At 40.6% G+C, this 22516-nt stretch overlaps 1 protein-coding gene across 1 annotated transcript in view; it reads left to right on the forward strand.

The window, feature by feature from the left end:
• Positions 1-15772, forward strand: part of evla (Enah/Vasp-like a) — a 69835-nt gene extending 54063 nt beyond the window's left edge. Inside the window, exons 11-13 of the mRNA XM_038967683.1 lie at positions 14044-14101; positions 14231-14288; positions 14632-15772. Of these exons, the coding sequence (XP_038823611.1) occupies positions 14044-14101; positions 14231-14288; positions 14632-14669 (154 nt within the window). The 3' untranslated portion in view covers positions 14670-15772. The remainder of the gene's footprint in view (positions 1-14043; positions 14102-14230; positions 14289-14631) is intronic.
• The last annotated feature ends 6744 nt before the right edge of the window (positions 15773-22516 follow it).

Below are 22516 nucleotides of genomic sequence, written 5' to 3' on the forward strand. Positions count from 1 at the left end.
AATTAATGTGCATTTTATTGCATGACTTAAGTATTTGATACATCAGAAAAGCAGAACTTAATATTTGGTACAGAAACCTTTGTTTGCAATTACAGAGATCATACGTTTCCTGTAGTTCTTGACCAGGTTTGCACACACTGCAGCAGGGATTTTGGCCCACTCCTCCATACAGACCTTCTCCAGATCCTTCAGGTTTCGGGGCTGTTGCTGGGCAATACGGACTTTCAGCTCCCTCCAAAGATTTTCTATTGGGTTCAGGTCTGGAGACTGGCTAGGCCACTCCAGGACCTTGAGATGCTTCTTACGGAGCCACTCCTTAGTTGCCCTGGCTGTGTGTTTCGGGTCGTTGTCATGCTGGAAGACCCAGCCACGACCCATCTTCAATGCTCTTACTGAGGGAAGGAGGTTGTTGGCCAAGATCTCGCGATACATGGCCCCATCCATCCTCCCCTCAATACGGTGCAGTTATCCTGTCCCCTTTGCAGAAAAGCATCCCCAAAAAATGATGTTTCCACCTCCATGCTTCACGGTTGGGATGGTGTTCTTGGGGTTGTACTCATCCTTCTTCTTCCTCCAAACACGGCGAGTGGAGTTTAGACCAAAAAGCTCTATTTTTGTCTCATCAGACCACATGACCTTCTCCCATTCCTCCTCTGAATCATCCAGATGGTCAATGGCAAACTTCAGACGGGCCTGGACATGCGCTGGCTTGAGCAGGGGGACCTTGCGTGCGCTGCAGGATTTTAATCCGTGACGCCGTAGTGTGTTACTAATGGCACTAGTGGATACAACCATCCCAGCTCAGCAGATTTTGCTGTGAAGAGACAGACTCATTAGATCACTTGTTTTGGTACATACAGTATTGTATGTACAGTACAGTAGCTTGCTTTTGGTCGCAGGTTCAGGAATGGCTAAAGAATTGTAACATTTACCTGGGGAGCTAACTCTGCAAATGGCACTAGTGGGCGACTTGAAAGGCCATAGTCAATCGATCAATAATATAATAATACTCTTAGTAAAAATGTTCATCTTTAATTTACAATCTGTAGAAACTATGAGAATAGAACGATTCTGAACTTTTGTGACACAGTACAGCACCGTTGAAAAATATATGGCAATTAGAAATCAACACTGAATGGTTTTCAGAGATATATGGGACGGCTTGAGCGGAGCTAAAGCAAAAACTGTATAAACTGTAAGTAGAAGCCTAAGTATTGTTGTCCATTAGTTTACCCCAATTAGTGGAGGAGTGGTAGGGTTAGTGGAAAATAATAGCACAATAATATTTTTTTTAATAAAACACAATAATGGAAATTATATATTATAAACTGGGTGGTTCGAGCCCTGAATGCTGATTGGCTGACAGCCGTGGTATATCAGACTGGGTGTGACAAAACATTTATTTTTACTGTTCTTATAATTTTGGTAACCAGTTTATAATAGGAATAAGACACCTCAGGGTTTGTGGTATATGGCAATTATACCACGGCTAAGGGCTGTATCCAGGCACTCCGCGTTGCGTTGTGCTTAAGAACAGCCCTTAGCCATGGTATATTGGCCATATACCACACCCCCTCATGCCTTATTGCTTAATTATATAATATGTATAAGCTGTAAGAAGAAGCCTAAGTATTGTTGTTTATCAGTTTACTCCAATTAGGGAAGGGTTGCTAGGCAGGGTTAGGGGAAAATAATACAGAAGAAAAAATATTGAAAAAATTGTAGAAATACAATCTGCAATATTAAAGCTGATCTATGCCCCGAGGAGAGTAAGAAGCGTGAAAAAAAGTGATAAGCATACGAGGCTACATACAGTGATGCCTAAGACCAGCTTATCTTAAATTGAGACAATATTCTTTCCCCCTCCCCCCGGTAAAATCTAGACTCTATTGTCCACAAGTAACTGTTCTTCTCTAGGAAGTAACTATAGAATTAGCAGATGCCAGTAAGATACATAAACACTGAACATACCAATATAAAATATGGAAGTATAGCATGTACAGTGCCTTCGGAAAGTATTCACCACCCCTTGACTTTTTCCACATAGATTAAATGTAAAAAATCCTCAGCATTCTACACAAAACACCAGTCTCAACGTCAACAGTGACTGCGTCGCAGTGCTAGCTGTGCCACTAGAGATTTTGGGTTAGAGTCCAGGCTCTGTCGCAGCCGGCCGCGGCCGGGAGACCCATGGGGCGGCGCACAATTGGCCCAGTATCAGGGGAGGGTTTGGCCAGCAGGGATGTCCTTGTCCCATCGCGCACCAGCGACTCCTGTGGCGGGCTGGGCGCACTGCACGCTGACACAGTCGCCAGGTGTACAGTATTTCCTCTGACACATTGGTGCGGCTGGCTTCCGGGTTAAGTGGGCATTGTGTCAAGAAGCAGTGCGGCTTGGTCGGGTTGTGTTTCGGAGGATGCCCGGCTCTCTACCTTTGCCTCTCCCGAGTCCGTACAGGAGTTGCAGCGATGAGACAAGACTGTAACCAATTGGATACCATGAAATTGGTGAGGAAAAAGGGGTAGCAATTTTTTTATAATAATAATACAAATAAAAAAAACAATTATAAACTGTGAAGAGGCGACTCCAGGATGCTAGCCTTCTAGGCAGAGTTCCTCTGTCCAGTGTCTGTGTTCTTTTGCCCATCTTAATCTTTTCTTTTTATTGGCCAGTCTGAGATATGGATTTTTCTTTGCAACTCTGCCTAGAAAGCCAGCATCCCGGAGTCGCCTCTTCACTTTTTCATTATGGGGTATTGTGTGTAGATTGATGAGGGGAAAAAACAATTTAATACATTTTAGAATAAGGCTGTAATGTAACAAAATGTGTAAAAAATCAGGGGTCTGAATACTTTCCGAAGGCACTGTAAGTCAATCATTTTCAATAATTGTTCTATGGATGTTTGTGTTTGTGGGTGAGAGCCATTAAAAGGCATAGCGTCTCAAGTACAAAGACCTACTTTGCTTGGTTTAAAAAAAAAAGTATGTCTTCTCAGCCCACATTCTTGCAAAGGTTACATTTTAAAAAAGGAGAAAAGGAATATTTAAAGAGGAGCTGAGTTGGAGAAGCCTATGCTGCCACCTACTGTAGTAACAGCAGAGGTGTAGGAATCCTGATATATAAGAATACATTGTTTTCCCTTATATCCCAGCACATGGACCAAGAATGTTTTCTAATGTTGAATTGTACTTTACATGGTTAAAAATACACCTTGATTTTATTGTCTGTCCCACCAGCGGCAAATATGGTGTTTTTAGATAGAATTCAAGCTATTAGATCAACTCCAGACCGGAACTGTTATTTTAGCAGGTGACCTAAATCACACACTGCTCAAAAAAATAAAGGGAACACTAAAATAACACATCCGAAATATTCTTATTAAATACTTTTTTCTTTACATAGTTGAATGTGCTGACAACAAAATCACACAAAAATTATCAATGGAAATCAAATTTATCAACCCATGGAGGTCTGGATTTGGAGTCACACTCAAAATTAAAGTGGAAAACCACACTACAGGCAGATCCAACTTTGATGTAATGTCCTTAAAACAAGTCAAAATGAGGCTCAGTAGTGTGTGTGGCCTCCACGTGCCTGTATGAACTCCCTACAACGCCTGGGCATGCTCCTGATGAGGTGGCGGATGGTCTCCTGAGGGATCTCTTCCCAGACCTGGACTAAAGCATCTGCCAACTCCTGGACAGTCTGTGGTGCAACGTGGCATTGGTGGATGGAGCGAGACATGATGTCCCAGATGTGCTCAATTGGATTCAGGTCTGGGGAAGGGGCGGGCCAGTCCATAGCATCAATGCCTTCCTCTTGCAGGAACTGCTGACACACTCCAGCCACATGAGGTCTAGCATTGTCTTGCATTAGGAGGAACCCAGGGCCAACCGCACCAGCATATGGTCTCACAAGGGGTCTGAGGATCTCATCTCGGTACCTAATGGCAGTCAGGCTACCTCTGGCGAGCCCATGGAGGGCTGTGCGGCCCCCCAAAGAAATGCCACCCCACACCATGACTGACCCACCGCCAAACCGGTCATGCTGGAGGATGTTGCAGGCAGCAGAACGTTCTCCACGGCGTCTCCAGACTCTCACGTCTGTCACATGTGCTCAGTGTGAACCTGCTTTCATCTGTGAAGAGCACAGGGCGCCAGTGGCGAATTTGCCAATCTTGGTGTTCTCTGGCAAATGCCAAACGTCCTGCACGGTGTTGGGCTGTAAGCACAACCCCCACCTGTGGACGTCAGGCCCTCATACCACCCTCATGGAGTCTGTTTCTGATTGTTTGAGCAGACACATGTACATTTGTGGCCTGCTGGGGGTCATTTTGCAGGGCTCTGGCAGTGCTCCTCCTGCTCCTCCTTGCACAAAGGCGGAGGTAGCAGTCCTGCTGCTGGGTTGTTGCCCTCCTACGGCCTCCTCCACGTCTCCTGATGTACTGGCCTGTCTCCTGGTAGCGCCTCCATGCTCTGGACACTACGCTGACAGACACAGCAAACCTTCTTGCCACAGCTCGCATTGATGTGCCATCCTGGATGAGCTGCACTACCTGAGCCACTTGTGTGGGTTGTAGACTCCGGCTCATGCTACCACTAGAGTGAAAGCACCGCCAGCATTCAAAAGTGACCAAAACATCAGCCAGGAAGCATAGGAACTGAGAAGTGGTCTGTGGTCACCACCTGCAGAACCACTCCTTTATTGGGGGTGTCTTGCTAATTGCCTATAATTTCCACCTGTTGTCTATTCCATTTGCACAACAGCATGTGAAATGTATTGTCAATCAGTGTTGCTTCCTAAGTGGACAGTTTGATTTCACAGAAGTGTGATTGACTTGGAGTTACATTGTGTTGTTTAAGTGTTCCCTTTATTTTTTTGAGCAGTGTATATTGGATAAGATTGAGCCTCCATAGAAGCTGAACATTTTCATGGACACCTGGAGATTACTATTTCGAACTACAAAAGGCTATTCCTTTTTTCTCAAAGTAAGAAAAGCTATTCAAGATATGACTACATCTTTATTTCCAAAAATGCACTCAATAATTTACTGGATTAAAAACATCATGTTATGGTGATATTAGATCATTCTCCGGTATCATGCTTAATCACACCAATAGAAAATACATTTAGCGACGTAATTTGGAGCATGAACAGAGCGCATCTTATGAACCCGAAATGTATTAAATACGTAAACGAAAAAATGTAAACCTTTACTATTACAAATATACTGTAGACATAGAGGACAGAGAAAAAATGACCCCTGATATAATTTGGAATGCCTATAAGGCATACATTAGGGGAATGATCATCTCATACTTGGCAAAAGTTAAATCTGATTTAGAAATTAAATAAAAATAAAAATACATCACTATTGTTGTGAAATTCTACACAGGGACACTCAAAGTCAAACTTAAATGAATTATTCTTTATTGTCAGTTAACTGGAGAGGTTCCAACAAACTTGATGCACCATAGCACACGTTTGGCAGGAGCAGGGCAGTCCCGTTAGTTCTCTTATATACTGCTTACACAGACAAGTTATGTGCATGATTCAGCTTATTAATTATTCATAATTAATGATTCATTAACATTTGGTTCATGCATGTGACATACCAATACCTCACAAGGCTTCATCTCTCCAAGCTGAGACCTTGAAACTGAGATATCCTTTCGTTCTCAAAACAAGGTTCTGGGCATGCTGCCAAATTGCAGATACTGATAGTGAGGATTCGTTCAATCAGTCACTTGCATTAACACAGAAATTGGTTATTAGAAATGCACAAACATAACATTTTCCATCACACTATCTTAGAAAAAGCCTATAAAAAATATTTTCAAGGTAAAGAAGAAAATAAAATTTCTGAACTTAAGCAGGAATATGATATTTTACTTTTGAAGACAGCCAACAATGACAGGTTAAAATCAAATAAAGTATACTACTTAATGGCAAATAAACCTGGTAAATACTGTATCTCGCAGCTCTCACTAAACGAATACATGCTGAACCAGTTATAATTTTAAAAGATAAAGATACAAATGTGGTAATTAGAAACAACAATGTGATTAACCTCACTAGGGTATGTGGGACGGTAGCGTCCCACCTCGTCAACAGCCAGTGAAACTGCAGGGCGCCAAATTCAAAACAACAGAAATCCCATAATTTAAATTCTTCAAACATACAAGTATTTTACACCATTTTAAAGATACACTTGTTGTAAATCCAGCCAAAGTGTCCGATTTCAAAAAGGTTTCACGACGAAAGCACACCAAACGATTGTTAGGTGAGAGCCAAGTCACGGAAAAAGACAGCCATTTTTCCAGCCAAAGAGAGGAGAAACAAAAATCAGAAATAGAGATAAAATTAATCACTAACCTTTGATGATCTTCATCAGATGACACTCATAGGACTTCATGTTACACAATACATGTATGTTTTGTTCGGTAAAGTTCATATTTATATCCAAAAATCTGAGTTTAGGCGGGACGCTACTGTCTCACTTGGCAAAAAGCCAGAGAAAATGCAGAGCGCCAAATTCAAATTAATTACTATAAAAATTACTATAAAATCTAACTTTCATTAAATCACACATGAAAGATACCAAATTAAAGCTACACTGGTTGTGAATCCAGCCAACATGTCAGAATTCAAATAGGCTTTTCGGCGAAAGCAAACGATGCTATTATCTGAGTATAGCACCATTGTAAACAAAGAGGGAGAGAAGCATATTTCGACCCTGCAGGCGCGAATCAAAACGCAGAAATAAAAATACAATTCATGCCTTACCTTTGACGAGCGTCTGTTGTTGGCACTCCTTTTGTTCGATTAATTCCGTCTATCTATCCAAAATGTCAATTGATTTGGCGCGTTTCATCCAGAATAACACCGGTTCCAAATTGTGAAACGTGACTACAAAATATCTCAAAGGTTACCTGTAAACTTTGCCAAAAAATGTCAAACTACTTTTGTAATACAACTTTAGGTATTTTTTTACGTAAATAATCGATAAAATTGAAGACAGGATGATCTGTGTTCAATACAGGATTAAAACCAACTGTAGATAGCTTTCTGGTCACGCGCTTCTAACAAACAGGACACTTCGAGTGACCCTCCTTCAAGATGGCCGTACTTCTTCATTACACAAAGGAATAACCTCAACCAATTTCTAAAGACTGTTGACATCCAGTGGAAGCGGTAGGAACTGCAAGGTCCCTTAGAAATCTGGTTTCCCAATGAAAACTCATTGAAAAATCTGAATGGTTTGTCCTCTGGGTTTCGCCTGCTAAATAAGTTCTGCTATACTCACAGACATGATTCAAACAGTTTTAGAAACTTCTGAGTGTTTTCTATCCAAATCTACTAATGATATGCATATCTTATCTTCTGGGGATGAGTACCTGGCAGTTTAATTTGGGGATGCTTTTCATCCAAAATTCTGAATGCTGCCCCCAACCCAAGAGAAGTTAATGACAATTTTAAAAACTTCTATGAAAGTTGATATAAATCTGAATTAAGCTACAGTTGGACAGATCCTATAGCCTTAGACTCTCATCAACCCTGAAGCAATTATCAGGAGACAAAAATAATTACAAAACAGAGATCACCCCAAAATAAATATTAGATACTGTTAAAACATTCACGTGGAGAAAAACAACAGGAATGGATGGCTTTCCCATAGAATTCTATTCAACATTTTGGGACAAAGTAGCGCCCCTATTTACACAAATGACAACACACGTCACTCAATTCAGTACTTCCTAGTTTCATGTATCAAACAGTTATTTTTGTTAAATAAAACCAGGAAAATATGGAGAGTCCCCTGCTGATTATAGACCATTAAGTTTAATAAATTGTGAAAATAAAATAACGACAAAACTTATAAACAATAAAATGGCGAAAGTCTTACCAGACTTGATACATATCAATCAAACAGGGATTATTAAAAATAGACACTTACAAACAAATACAAGGACGTGTTCCAGTTTTAAAACAATGTGCAACAAAAACAAGATATAGATGTATCAATAATGGCTGTTGATGCTGAAAAGGATTTCGATCGTCTTGAATGGCCTTTTCTTTTCAATCTTTGGAAGCTTTCAACTTTCAAGCTGAAATATGAAATGCAATAATAACATTATAGAAATGTCCTAAAGCAAAAATATACACAAATAATACATTATCTGATGTAATTGCTTTAGAAAGGGGCACAAGACAGGGATGTCCCCTCTCCCCACTCCTGTTTACACTGGCAATTGAACCGCTTGCAGAAAGAATTAGACAGGTCCCAAACGTAACAGGTATCATCAGTATTGGTAAACATAAATATAAACTAAACTTATTTGCAGACAATCTCCAGATATACCTGACCTACACTCAATGCTCTCTTTGCTAAAAATATTTTCAGAATACTCTAAAATCTCAGGATATAAAATTAATGTGGGAAAAAAACTAAATAATGGCAATAGGAAAAATAAAAAATAACTCATGAGCTACAGCAATCCTTTTAAGTGGAACACAACAAATACTTAGGATGCTTAATAAGTAACAACAAATATATAAAGAACTTTATTCCATTACTGAATAATATCAAAGCAGATCTAATCAAATGGAATGATCTTCCCATTAATCTTACATGTAGAATAAACCTCTTCAGCAGAGCATGGCTCCTAAAGTTTCCATATCTATTTTCGGTAATACCAATTACCCAACCGAAAATATTCTTTAAAAAAGTATACTCTGTCATAAGACTTTTATATAGGCAATAAAGTCTGAGGGTTGTTTTAACTTTCCAGACTTGGAATTGTATCAATTCACTAGTTAAATGCACTAAAGAGGAACAATGGGTAAATATTGAAGATGCGCATGCTCATCCTCATATTTTTTTACGAGTCTATTTTCAAAGGATAAAGCTAAGAACATTAGCAACTTCATAGTTAAGAACACTGTAACAATATGGAAGAAAATTGTATTTATTTCTACAAGAACCAATATCGTTCCTTAAAAACACAACCCTATGGAACAATCATTGGGTAGCTTTTCAGAATTCACTGATACATTGGTCCACATGGAAAACTAAAGGTATATAAACCGTAAATGACATGGTAACAGGAAATAAATGTATTTCCATGACAGAATTAAAAAGCAATTCTGGACTAACCAATGTAGATATTTTCAAATACAGTATATGCAACTTGAAAGTTACATATGACAAAATTTCATTTTGAAATCTTTTTGACATCAGAGCAACCTTGAGAAAATATTTTTTGAGTCAGAAAATGATGTTCATATGATAGGTAAGATATAGAATACCATGCAGACAGCAAAGCATATCCAACTGACAATCACTTAGAAAAAAAATATGAACTATTGTAACCAAGCCTTAAAAATAACTGATGTTGGCACAAGACGGAGTGAATGTTGGAGCATATCTAACGAAATTACAGTTAACAAAAATGTATACTAAATCCCGTATAAACTAATGTATATAATTTTTTATACAAGTGACAAAATTCACAAATTCTACAGCACAACGGCAGAGTCATGTCTTAAGGGTAAAATGAACAATGATTCAATAATCCATGCTTTCTGGGAAAGTCTAAAAGTTATGAACGGAGCTAGAAAGTTGGCTGTCCGAAGTATTACAATGTAAACTTAGTTTTAATTCTGTCCGTCTGCATATTTCAAGACATGGCATATGGGGGTGTAGTTAGATACCCAATGGGCTGGACAATTGTCTTCTCATCTTGAATTTTTTTAAATAAAAAAACGTGGAAATCAATCAATCCGCCCATTATTAACACAATGGAAAAATCGAATAATGTATTATTGAAATGTGGCAAACAATAATGGGGGATACCTAGTAGGTTGTACAACTGAAATGTGTCTTCTGCATTTAACCCAACCCCTCTGAATCAGAGAGGTGCCAGGGGGCTGCCATAATCGACATCCACGTCTTCGGCGCCCGGGGAACTTGGTGGACAAAGTGGCTTGGTGGATAAAGAGAAGTGGGTGTGGACTGAGAAAGAGCGGGAAAGACAAAAGTTGACACAGTTGATAATTATATTAATTGAAATGCTAATCCTTTGCACATGAATGCTCACTCATTTTGGGAATAATTGCTATAAATATATATTTACGCCCATGTGTCGTTGTGATCTTCTCTGTTGGAATCGTCTGCTGGAGAGTCAGTTCATCCGAGTCTCTCTCTCTCTTCTGTTTCCCTGAAGATCAAAGTCTTTTGTTGTTAGAATGGATACTTCAGAGTACCATTCAGAAATGTTCTCATAGATACATGTTTCGGCGATTGTCGGTATTCTCATCCCAGGTTTACATAATTTCTAGCTGCAGACTATTAATTAGTATCTAAGAATTGCTCTTATTCTGTAGGGATCGATAGTCTCAGAGTTGAACCATTTCCAGCCAATGCTCCACGTGGTATAATTTTTTTGCTTTGGTACTCAAACCTGTGCCACCTCAGCTTACACCGAGGTATGCGTGGTCTAAACTATTTGCAATCACAGCTCACGCTGTGGGTTTTCTCAGTCTGAAGAGGATTTTCTTAGGAGGAGCTTTTATTCATAACAATAGGAAAGGCGGTTCCATGATGCCAGATCATGTCTGTGCTCACAGGGGCGGGCCGATGACTTAGTTAAACTTTAAAGGGAATACAATTATCTCACATTAAAGGTTTAACATCACATTACATAATTTCACAAATAGTTTAATCTTTACTCATTCATTATATACAATAATTAGATGCAAGCCTCATAACTGAGGAACCTGTATAAACAGAGTTAGGGTAATGTGGCTGTATTATCTTTCATGAGGTCACAAACATGAAACAAAACGGACCGGGTCGTAGCTGGCTTCTCCACCGACCGTTTACACATTCTCCAAAATATGGATATTGTTAAATTCTCAAATTCTGGAATGTAGAATTTGGCGGGAGTTCCTTTGTTCTACTGTGAAACTCTCTCTCCATACTGCATGGCCAGGGGGAGAGAGTCTGCCAGGAATTTACAACCTGAGATAACAGAACCTGGGTGTAGGAGATAGTGAGAGAGGGGGAAGCCACGATCTATACCCAGAAAGGGCCACGTCATGACAATACACATGGGAAACTGTTGAGCGTGAAAAACTCAGCAGCGTTGCAGTTCTTGACACAAACCAGTGCGCCTGGCACCTACTACCATACACTGTTCAAATCTTTTTTTCTAGCCCATTCACCCTCTTAATGACACACATACACAATCCATGTCTCAATTGTCTCAAGGCTTAAAAATCCTTCTTTAACCGCTCTCCTCCCCTTCATCTACACTGATTAAAGTGGATATAACAAGTGACATCAATAAGGGATCATAGCTTTCACCTGGATTCACCTGGTCATTGTACTGTATGTCATGGAAAGAGCAGGTTTTCATAATACTTTGTACACTAAGTGTATTTTGCCCTAAGAGTTGTGCAAAGTTGGTAGAATCTTATTGAAAATGATTCACAGCTGCAATGGCTGCCAGAGATGTTTCCACCTAGTATTAACTCTGGAGTGTGAAGACATATGCAATCAAGACATCTTATATTTTTAATTTGTTCATAAATTTGTTGTTCTATAACTTTCTTTTACTTTGAAAATGTGGAGTAGGTTGTGTAGATCTGTAAGGGGGAACAATTATATTGAATCCCTTTTTAGATTTAATTTTAAGGCAGAAAAATGTGAAGACTTGCATAGACTTTCTCTAGGCACTGCATATGGTATTTGATGTTATATTGTTACTTTATTATTTTGCCTATTTAGTGTTGTAGATTACACTGTAATGAAAAGGAATACGAATACGAATTAAATGTATAATTATTATTTTTTATGTGGGATTTTACTGATAAGTGTGGATTTGCTCATCTATGGTAGTTGTTGGCTATACAGTAAAACAGATCTGGTACCAGGCTTTAACTTTAGGTAAATATGGGGAGTTATTGAGAGGTTCATATTACATAGCATTATGTTCTCTTAGATGAGGAAATATGCACTTAGTAGCCAGTTTATTTGGTCAGACCCCCCTTTGCCTCCAGAACAGCCTGAATTATTTGGGACATGGAAACGTTGCTCAATTGGTATCAAGGGACCTTACGTTTGCCAGGAAAATATTCCCCAGGCCATTACACCACCGCCACCAGCCTGTACCGTTGACACCAGGCAGGATGGGGCCATGGACTCATGCTTCTTACACGAAATCCATCAGCATGATGCAACAAGAACCAGGATTCGTGGTAACAGGCTAAGTTTTTCCACTCCTCAATTGTCAAGTGTTGATGCCCACTGGAGCAGCAGCTTCTTATTTTTAGCTGAAAGGAGTGGAACCCGGTGTGGTTGTCTGCTGCAATAGCCCCACCATGACAAGGACCGACGAGTTGTGCGTTCCGAGATGCTGTTCTGCACACCACTGTTGCACTGTGCCGTTATTTGCCATTTGTGGCCCGCCTATTAGCTTGCACGATTCTTGCCTTTCTCCTTCGACCTCCCATCAACAAGCTGTTTTCACCCACAGGACTGCCACTGACTGGATTTTTTTGTTTGTCGCACCATTCTCGGTAAACCCTAGACACGGAAATATATTCTCAGTATTTTCAATGGGAAACAAGAACCATGGGAGTGTTTGCTTAATGCATTGAGGAAGCTTGTGATGATAATATACAGTACTATTCAAAAGTTGTATTATAGTCCCACTAAATTATAGTCCCACTAAGCGCAAACCAGATGGGATGGCGTATGGCTGCAGAATGCTATGGTAGCCATGCTGGTTCAGTGTGCTTTGAATTCTAAATAAATCACTGACAGTGTCACCAGCAAAGCACCGTCACACCTCCCTCCATGCTTCACGGTGGGAACCACACATGCGGACATCATCTGTTCACCTACTCAGCGTCTCACAAAGACACGGCGGGTGGAACCAAAAATCTCAAATTTGGACTCATCAGACCAAAGGACTGATTTCCACCAGTCTAATGTCCATTGCTCGTGTTTCTTGGCCCAAGCAAGTCTCTTCTTCTTATAGGTATCTTTTAGTAGTGGTTTCTTTGCATCAATTCGACCATGAAGGCCTGATTCACGCAGTCTCCTCTGAACAGTTGATGTTGAGATGTCTGTTACTTGAACTCTATGAAGCATTTTTTTGGGCTGCAATTGCTGAGGCTGGTAACTCTAATGAACTTATACCCTGCAGCAGAGGTAACTCTGGGTCTTCCTTTCCTGTGGCGGTCCTCATGAGAGCCAGTTTCATCATAGCGCATGATGGTTTTTGCGACTGCTTTCAAAGTTCTTGAAATGTTCCATATTGACTGACCTTCATGTCTTAAAGTAATGATGGACTGTCGTTTCTCTTTTGCTTATTTGAGCTGTTCTTGCCATAATAAGGACTTGGTATTTTACCAAATAGGGCTATCTTCTGTATAGCACCCCTACCTTGTCACAACACAACTGATTGGCTCAAACGCATTAAGAAGGAAAGAAATTACACTACTTAACTTTTAACAAGGCACACCAGTTAATTGAAATGCATTCCAGGTGACTACCTCATGAAGCTGGCTGAGAGAATGCCAAGAGTGTGCAAAGCTGTCATCAAGGCAAAGGGTGGCTACTTTGAAAGGGTGGCTACTTTTTTGGTTACCACATAATTCCATATGTGTTATTACATAGTTTTGATGTCTTCACTATTTTTCTACAATGTAGAAAATTAAAACCCTTGAATGAGTAGGTGTGTCCAAACTTTTGACTGGTACTGTACATGGCCCGCCAATTTGGCTTTATCGCCTTAATAAACAGTGAATGGATTGCTGCCTTACATTGCTAACACCACCATGCTATATCAATATAAGATACTGTACCTTCATCTAATAATCTAATAATCATCTAACAATCAAGGATGAATGTTGCTTGTCACTTGTCATTAGCTGTAGAAAATGTCTGCTTTAATGTACTGTATAGGTTTTAATTTACCATGAAATATTTATCGATCATTTCCAATCATTCCTGTGGTTGTTGTTGTTTTGCAGGGTGCGACCAGTGGGCAGCACTAGTGAAGGAGACATAGACTTTGACAGGATGAAGCAGGTAGAAATCTCATTTCAAAACTGTAATACATACTGGACGGATCAGTATGGCATTCTTCAATCGTTAATGGAATAAAAGTATTGTGAAAGTAGCAGAAAATGTCAACTGTGTCAACTTTTATCCCCACAGGAAATCTTGGAGGAAGTTGTACGTGAATTGCAGAAGGTGAAAGATGAGATCATTAATGGTAGGTGATACAGAGTGTTTATGCATGTTGTTGTTATTGAACAGGCTTGCCACCATCAGTGAGCGATTTACCTGCAAACTGACTAAGGTCCTTCCTGTTCATGTTCTATACACTTTCTGTAGTCCAATTCAGTTTTGCCATTACGGCGAACAAAGGTTGCCTAATTAATTATTTCCTAAGATGATGCTAGGCATACAGTTCACCTATTTACTTCTTCATAGTAAACCCCATTCCTTTTGAAATAGATGGTTCAGTGATAATGCTGTCCTCCAGTACCCATTCTCTACAGAACACGCGCACACACACGCACACGTGATTTTCTCAATTTTGTGTTCTCTTTCAGCCATTAGACAAGAAATTGGTCGAATCCATACATCATAATATCTGGACAGTGGGACGTGCTGGAAGTATGAAGGATAAGATGTGCTCGGGAAGAAATGTTCTCAACGTTTCTGTGATGCTATGAAACATTGCTGTGACGCTGCAGAAAGGTTGAGCCAACATTGAGTCTGCTGTGCAGAACAGAGGGATGAAAAAAAAGTGAGAATGAGCGAGATAGAATAATGGTTAAATGAACAAAGGATGTACGGACGGAAGGATGGACGGACGCTTGTACCGTTTTCCGTTTTTTCCTCTCCGTGCATTTACAGACTCGGTTCAGTTTGCAGTTTTCTGCTCTGTTCTAAGTCTTACAAAAGAAAATATTTTTGTTTCCTACGTTTGTACTGTTTTATTATTTTAAAAAACAGTGATTATTTTATTATTTGTAATATTATATATAGAGACAGACAAAACTGTTGTTCTACATTGGCAGGTCCTGGAGGAAACTTGCACACCATTTACATCAGCCTTTTATATTTTATATGATTTACTTTATCCTTGGGTGTTTGACGAGCACATATGGCACATACTGTGCTTTAGTCACCTGACCTCAGCAGTTTTTAAAAAGCTTTTTATCTATTCACCAGTAACAGGGCAGTGTTCATTAGGCACCAAACAGAAGACAACTGACTGAACCAGGGAGGGACTACCTGGACATGTCCAATAAGAAACACTCGTTTTTGTTGTCCGTTGCTAAAGGTTTTCATTTGGGGATCATTCACACAAAAAAAGTATCCAAAACTGTAAATTCACCATCTAAGTTTTCCCAATATAGATCAAATTATCCATAGGCTATCCCTACAAAACCCAAAGTAACTATACAGTATGTGTATATGATTTGTTCCTGTGTTTTAACCATGCATGAATCTGATCTTTATTAAAAAAAAAATGAATTGGGTTTAAAAAAAAAAGTGGTATGTTTACAATGGTGGTTTGTTTTTGTGAATGTCCTCCTTGCTATTTAAAGTTGAACTTGAATTTGATATGTGAAAATAGAGCCAGTTGCTCTTGCAAAATGAAAAGAATTACATACATCAGTGCAAAAATGATTTGTGATGATAGGAAAATGCTTATTTCAGGAAAATATTTGATTGAATAGCGGTTGTGACATTATATTAACTTTGACTAAGTTCTGAATAAAATTTCAAAACTGAAAGTAAATTAATTTAAACAAAACAATAGACCTGTCTACAGTATAGAGTGGTGTGTTTTATTTATAAATCGTTATGACATAGAAAAAGACAATGAGGCCTAGAATCAATCAAATCAAGCGTTAACCGGCGAGAGCCGACACACGCATTGCTGATGTTTTGGCAGTGTCGGAGGTGGAACTGCGTTGGAGCTGACAAATCGGTAAGCAGCTGCTGTTGATCAGTGTCACAAAGCCACACTCATGCTAGAAGTTCAGAACGAGAAAGTGTAGGCTATATAGAAATAATGATGCAAAATTAAATGAAATATTGAGAAATTCTATAAACCTAATCGAGGTGTAGATTACGTCTCACATTCCAGTGTTCGAACATCTAAACAAGGCTGCCTGGAATTTATCTTAATGCAACTCCATGTAGCCAATGGCAATGTCTGCTTGAGGAATAATGCTCGGAGCCGCTTGTGGATTTGACAGCTCTAACGCAGTTCCACCTCGAACACCGCCAAAGCAATCGCTATGCGAATGTCGGGCTAAAGCGGATCTGATTGAATAGAGCCCTGAATGTACAACTAGTACTTACAGTGTAGGCAATACAGAACCTGACTGATATAGAAGTTATGTGATTTTATTATGAAAACAGTTAGTTCTCGTAAAGAAATATCAGTTACATAGTTCTGGCATTACACATGTATATGCACACACAGAATCATCTCACCTTAAAAAATTTTAAATCGAATTAAATTGCTAAATTCAACCTCTGTTGAACATTGTTAGCAATATTTCATATTTCTCTTGAATGAAAAAAAATGTTCTGTGGGGAGCGGCAAACAGAGTTTCACTGAAGAAAGCTCCTCTTACTGCAAGGTAAGTTTCAATGCTCATTTCTGCACTGTACTGCACGCTCATGGTGAATAAACATAAATACAACAGATTGAAATAGCTTGTTATCCTTTGTATTGAATGTATATAGCTAGGGTCTTAGTTGTTATTTTATCTTCCTATCTAACTGGTAGAGCCAGTTGATTAGCTATTGCTTGTCCCTTTATTCTAAAATTATTGGTGACCCATTTGAACAAGTCATCAGCCAATCAGAGTTGAATGGTTCTGACTTGTTCTTGTGCCCATGGATTTTAGTGGTGGACAGTCTATCACTCGGTTTGTGCTTCTCAAACCAGAGTTGAGCTCCTTTGACCTGTCTGAAACAAATGTTTCAGTATTACAATCAGTAGCACTGGATGTTGAGGTGTTTTTGTGGCACCTACTCACTCCTGTTTGACAAGCTCATATTCCCGCTTGATCCTGGCGTATGGACTTAAGCTGCCATCAAGGACAAAGTCCGACAACACCCGGGTCCAGGAAGTGTGCTGTGGTAGGGAGTCATAGAACTCTGCTGCTATCTTCTTCACCTACCACAGATAACAATTAGTTAGAGGGTGCTCTGTCGGCATGAGGAGCCAACATAAGACTTTCTGACTCACTGCAACATGTTAGTTCATTATTTGATGTTGATAATGACATATTCCTAGGTAACATAACATGAAATATCACTAGGGCGTGACATTTACAAGGAGAATAATGTGCACAAAATCACTGACAAAACTAACTGAGGTGCACACATTTTATGAAGACAAATAAAAACACCCGCATACAAAACATATAAAACAGTTGACTTGAGTTCATGTTTGTAGAGGTTAAGTGTCAAATGATTATATTTGTCATTCTTGGGCAGATACACCTATAGGTAATGAGTTACAAATTCAGGCCAATCTTTCAATCAATATTTGCAGTTCAAATGGCTTTCGTCTGCTATCTGATGCTTCTCCCACTGGTGACATTTAGAGCGTTACCTTTCAGACAGACATCAGCAACCAGCAATCGTTTCCCTGAGCCACAACTAATCAAGTAGGCCACATATACAGTACAGTATTCATACCCCTTGACTTCTTCCACATTTTGTTGTTTGAATTGAAAATGGATCAAATTATTTTATTTTTTCTCACCCATCTTCCAACAATACAACATTTTAGAAATGTTTGCAAATATATTGAAATTTCCTACAGAAATATCTCATTTACCTAAGTATTCACACCCCTGAGACAATACTTTGTAGAAGCACATTTCGCAGTGATTACAGCTGTGAGTCTTTCTAGGTAAGTCTCTAAGAGCTGTCCACACCTGGATTGTACAACATTTTATCCATTATTCTCTTCAAAATTCTTCAAGCTCCATCAAATTGGTTGTTGATCTTTGCTAGACAACCATTTTAAGGTCTTTCCATTGATTTCCAAATATATTTAAGTCAAAACTGTAACTCGGCCACTCAAGAACATTCAGTCTTCTTGGTAAGCAGCACCAGTGTAGATTTGGCCTTGGGTTTTAGGTTATTGTCATGCTCCCAGTGTGTAGTGTTTTTCTTCTATGATTTTGCCTGTGCTTAGCTTCAATCGGTTTATTTTTTTATCTTGAAAAACTCCACAGTCCTTAACGATTACAAGCATACCCATAACATGATGCAGCAACCACTATGCTTGAAAATATGGAGCGTTGTACTCAGTAATTTGTTATGTTTGGGGCAAATACAATACAACACTTTGTATTCAGGACAAAAAGTGAATTGCTTTCCCACAGTATTTCCTTTTCACTCTGTCATTTATGTGACAGGGGGATACCTAGTGAATGCATTCAACTGAAATGTGTCTTCCACATTTAACCCAACCCCTCTGAATCAGAGAGGTGCAAGGGGCTGCCATAATCGACATCCACGTCTTCAGCGCCAGCGGAACAACAGATCTTTACCTTGTCAGCTCGGGGATTCGATTCATTTCGGTTACTGGCCCAAGACTCTAACCTACTACGCTACCTGCCGGTTAGGTTAGTATTGTAGAGTAAGTACAATGTTGTTGAGCCATCCTCAGTTTTCTCCTATTACAACCATTAAACTCTGTTAACTGTATTAAAATTACCATTGACATCATGGTGAAATCACTGAGCGATTTCCTTCCTCTCCAGCAACTGAGTTAGGAAGGACGCCTGTAAATTTGTAGTGACTGGGTGTATTGATACAACATTCAAAGTGTAATTTATTTCTACGCATCTACCAATACGTGCCCTTCTTTGGGAGACTTTGGAAAACCTCCTTAGTGTTTGTGGTTGAATCTTTGTTTGAAATTCACTGCTTGACTGAAGGACCTTACAGATAATTGTATGTGTAGGGGTACAGAGATGAGGTAGTCATTCAAAAATCATGTTAAACACTATTATCGCACACAGAGTGAGTCCACGCAACTCATGTGACATGTTAAGCAAATATTTACTGCTGAACTTATTTAGGCTTGCCATAACAAAGGGGTTGAATAGTTATTGAGTTAATACATTTTAAAACCGTGGACAGATGGCAGCATTCGCGCAAAACTGAAAGCGCGAACCACTGCAAGGTGACTGGGAATATGGTTGAATACAAACAGTGCAGTTATGCCCTCCGTAAGGCAATCAAACAGGGAAAATGTCAGTACAGAGACAAAGTGGAGTCGCAATTCAACGGCTCAGACACGAGACGCATGTGGCAGGGACTTCAGACAATCACAGATTACAAAGGGAAAACCAGCCACGTCACGGACACCGACGTCTTGCTCCCGGACAAGCTAAACACCTTCCTCGCCAGGTTTGAGGATAACACAGTGCCACCGACGCGGCCCGCTCCCGAGGACTGTGGGCTCTCGTGCTCCATGGCCGACTTGAGTAAGACATTTAAGTGCATTAACCCTTGCAATGCTTCCGGCCCTGACGGCATCCATAGCCACGTCCTCAGAGCATGCGCAGGCCAGCTGGCTGGATTGTTTACGGATATATTCAATCTCTCCCTATGCCAGTCTGCTGTCACCTCTTGCTTCAAGATGTCCACCATTGTTCCTGTCCCCAAGAAAGGTAACTGAACTAAATGACTATCGCCCCGTAGCACTCACTTCTGTCATCATGAAGTGCTTTGAGAGATTAGTTAAGGATCATGTCACCTCCACCTTACCTAACACCCTATACCGACTTGCATTTTGCATACCGCCCCAATAGATCCACAGATGATGCAATCGCCATTGCACTGCACACTGCCCTATCCCATCTGGACAAGAGGAATACCTATGTAAGAATTCTGTTCATTGACTATTGCTCAGCCTTCAACACCATAGTACTCTCCAAGCTCATCATTAAGATCGGGGCCCTAGCACTGAACCCCGCCCTGTGCAACTGGGTCCCGGACTTCCTGACGGGCTGCCCCCAGGTGGTGAAGGTAGGAAACAACACCTCCACTACGCTGATCCTCAACACAGGGGCCCCACAAGAATGCATGCTCAGCCCCTCCTATACTCCCTGTTGACCCATGACTGTGTGGCCACGCACGCCTCGAACTCAATCATCAAGTTTGCAGACGACACAACAGCCTGATTACCAACGATGACGAGACAGCCTACAGGGAGGAGGGGAGGGCCCTGGCGGAGTAGTGCCAGGAAAACAACCTCTCCCTCAACGTCAACAAAATTAAGGAGCTGATCGTGGACTTCAGGAGACAGCAGAGGGCGCACGCCCCCTTCCACATTGATGGGACCGCAGTGGAGAAGCTGAAAAGCTTCAAGTTCCTCGGCGTATACATCACTGACAATCTGAAATGGTCCACCTACACAAACAGTGTGGTGAAGGCTGAAGAAATTTGGCTTGGTCCCTAAGACCCTCAAACTATAACAGATGCACGATTGAGAGCATCCTGTCGGGCTGTATCACCGCCTGGTACGGCAACTGAACCGCCCGCAATCGAAAGGGCTCTCCAGAGGGTGTTGCGGTCTGCCCAATGCATCACCAGGGGCACACTGCCTGCCCTCCAGGACACCTACAGCACCTGATATCACAGGAAGGCCAAAAAGATCATCAAGGACATCAACCACCCAAGCCACGGCCTGTTTACCTTGCTATCATCCAGAAGACAAGGTCAGTACAGGTGCATCAAAGCTGGGACCGAGAGACTGAAAAACAGCTTCTATCGCAAGGCCATCAGACTGTTAAATAGCCATCACTAGCCGGCTTCAACCCAGTACCCTGCCCTGAACTTAGTCACTGTCACTAGCCAGCTACCACCCTGCACCTTAGAGGCTCCTGCCCTATTTACATAGACATGGAATCACTTGTCACTTTAATAATAGAACATGGGTCACTTTAATAATGTTTACATACTGTTTTACTAATTTCATATGTATATACTGTATTCTTCTGTATTTTAGTCAAATATACTTTTTATTTCACCTTTGTTTAACCAGGTAAGCTAGTTGAGAACACGTTCTCATTTACAACTGCGACCTGGCCAAGATAAAGCAAAGCAGTGCGACAGAAACAACAACACAGAGTTACAAATGGAATAAAGAAGCGTACAGTCAATAACACAATAGAAAAAAATAAAGTCTATATACAGTGTGTGCAAATGGCATGAGGAGTTAAGGCAATAAATAGACCAGAGTAACAAAGTAATTACAATTTAGCAGATTAACACTGGAGTGATAGATGAGCAGATGATGATGAGCAGATGATGGTGTGTAAGTAGTGATACTGGTGTGCAAAAGAGCAGCAAAGTAAATAAAAACAATATGGGGATGAGGTAGGTAGATTGGGTGGGCTATTTACAGATCGACTATGTACAGCTGCAGCCATCAGATAGCTGATGTTTAAAGTTAGTGAGTAAGTCTCCAGCTTCAGCAATTTTTGCAATTCGTTCCAGTCACTGGCAGCAGAGAACTGGAAGGAAAGGCGGCCAAAGGAGGTGTTGGCTTTGGGGATGACCAGTGAGATATACCTGCTGGAGCGCGTGCTATGGGTGGGTGTTGTTATCGTGACCAGTGAGCTGAGAAAAGGCGGAGCTTTACCTAGCATAGACTTATAGATGACCTGGAGCCAGTGGGTCTGGCGACAAATATGTAGCGAGGGCCAGCCGACTAGAGCATACAGGTTGCAGTGGTGGGTGGTATAAGGCGCTTTGGTAACAAAACGGATGGCACTGTGATAGACTGCATCCAATTTGCTGAGTAGAGTATTGGAAGCTATTTTGTAGATGACAGTTTTACGAGGGTAAGTTTGGCGGCGTGAGTGAAGGAGGCTTTGTTTGCGAAATAGAAAGCCGATTCTAGATTTGATTTTGGATTGGAGATGTTTGATATGAGTCTGGAAGGAGAGTTTACAGTCTAGCCAGACACCTAGGTATTTGTAGTTGTCCACGTATTCTAGGTCAGAACCGTCCAGAGTAGTGATGCTAGTCGGGCGGGCGGGTGCGGGCAGCGAACGGTTGAAAAGCATGCATTTGGTTTTTCTAGCGTTTAAGAGCAGTTGGAAGCCACAGACGGAGTGTTGTATGGCATTGAAGCTCGTTTGGAGGTTAGTTAACACAGTGACCAAAGGGCCACAGAATGGTGTCGTCTGCGTAGAGGTGGATCAGGGAATCACCCGCAGCAAGAGCGACATCATTGATATATACAGAGAAAAGAGTCGGCAAGAGAATTGAAACCTGAAATCCCCATAGAAACTGCCAGAGGTCCGGACAACAGGCCCTCCGATTTTACACTGAACTCTATCTGCGAAGTAGTTGGTGAACCAGGGAAGTGCTTACTTACAAGCCCTTAACCAACAATGCTTTAAGAAGTTAAGAAAATAAAAAAGTGTTAAGTAA

Source organism: Salvelinus namaycush, chromosome 28, assembly GCF_016432855.1.
Source record: "Salvelinus namaycush isolate Seneca chromosome 28, SaNama_1.0, whole genome shotgun sequence".
Taxonomy (NCBI): Eukaryota; Metazoa; Chordata; class Actinopteri; order Salmoniformes; family Salmonidae; genus Salvelinus; species Salvelinus namaycush.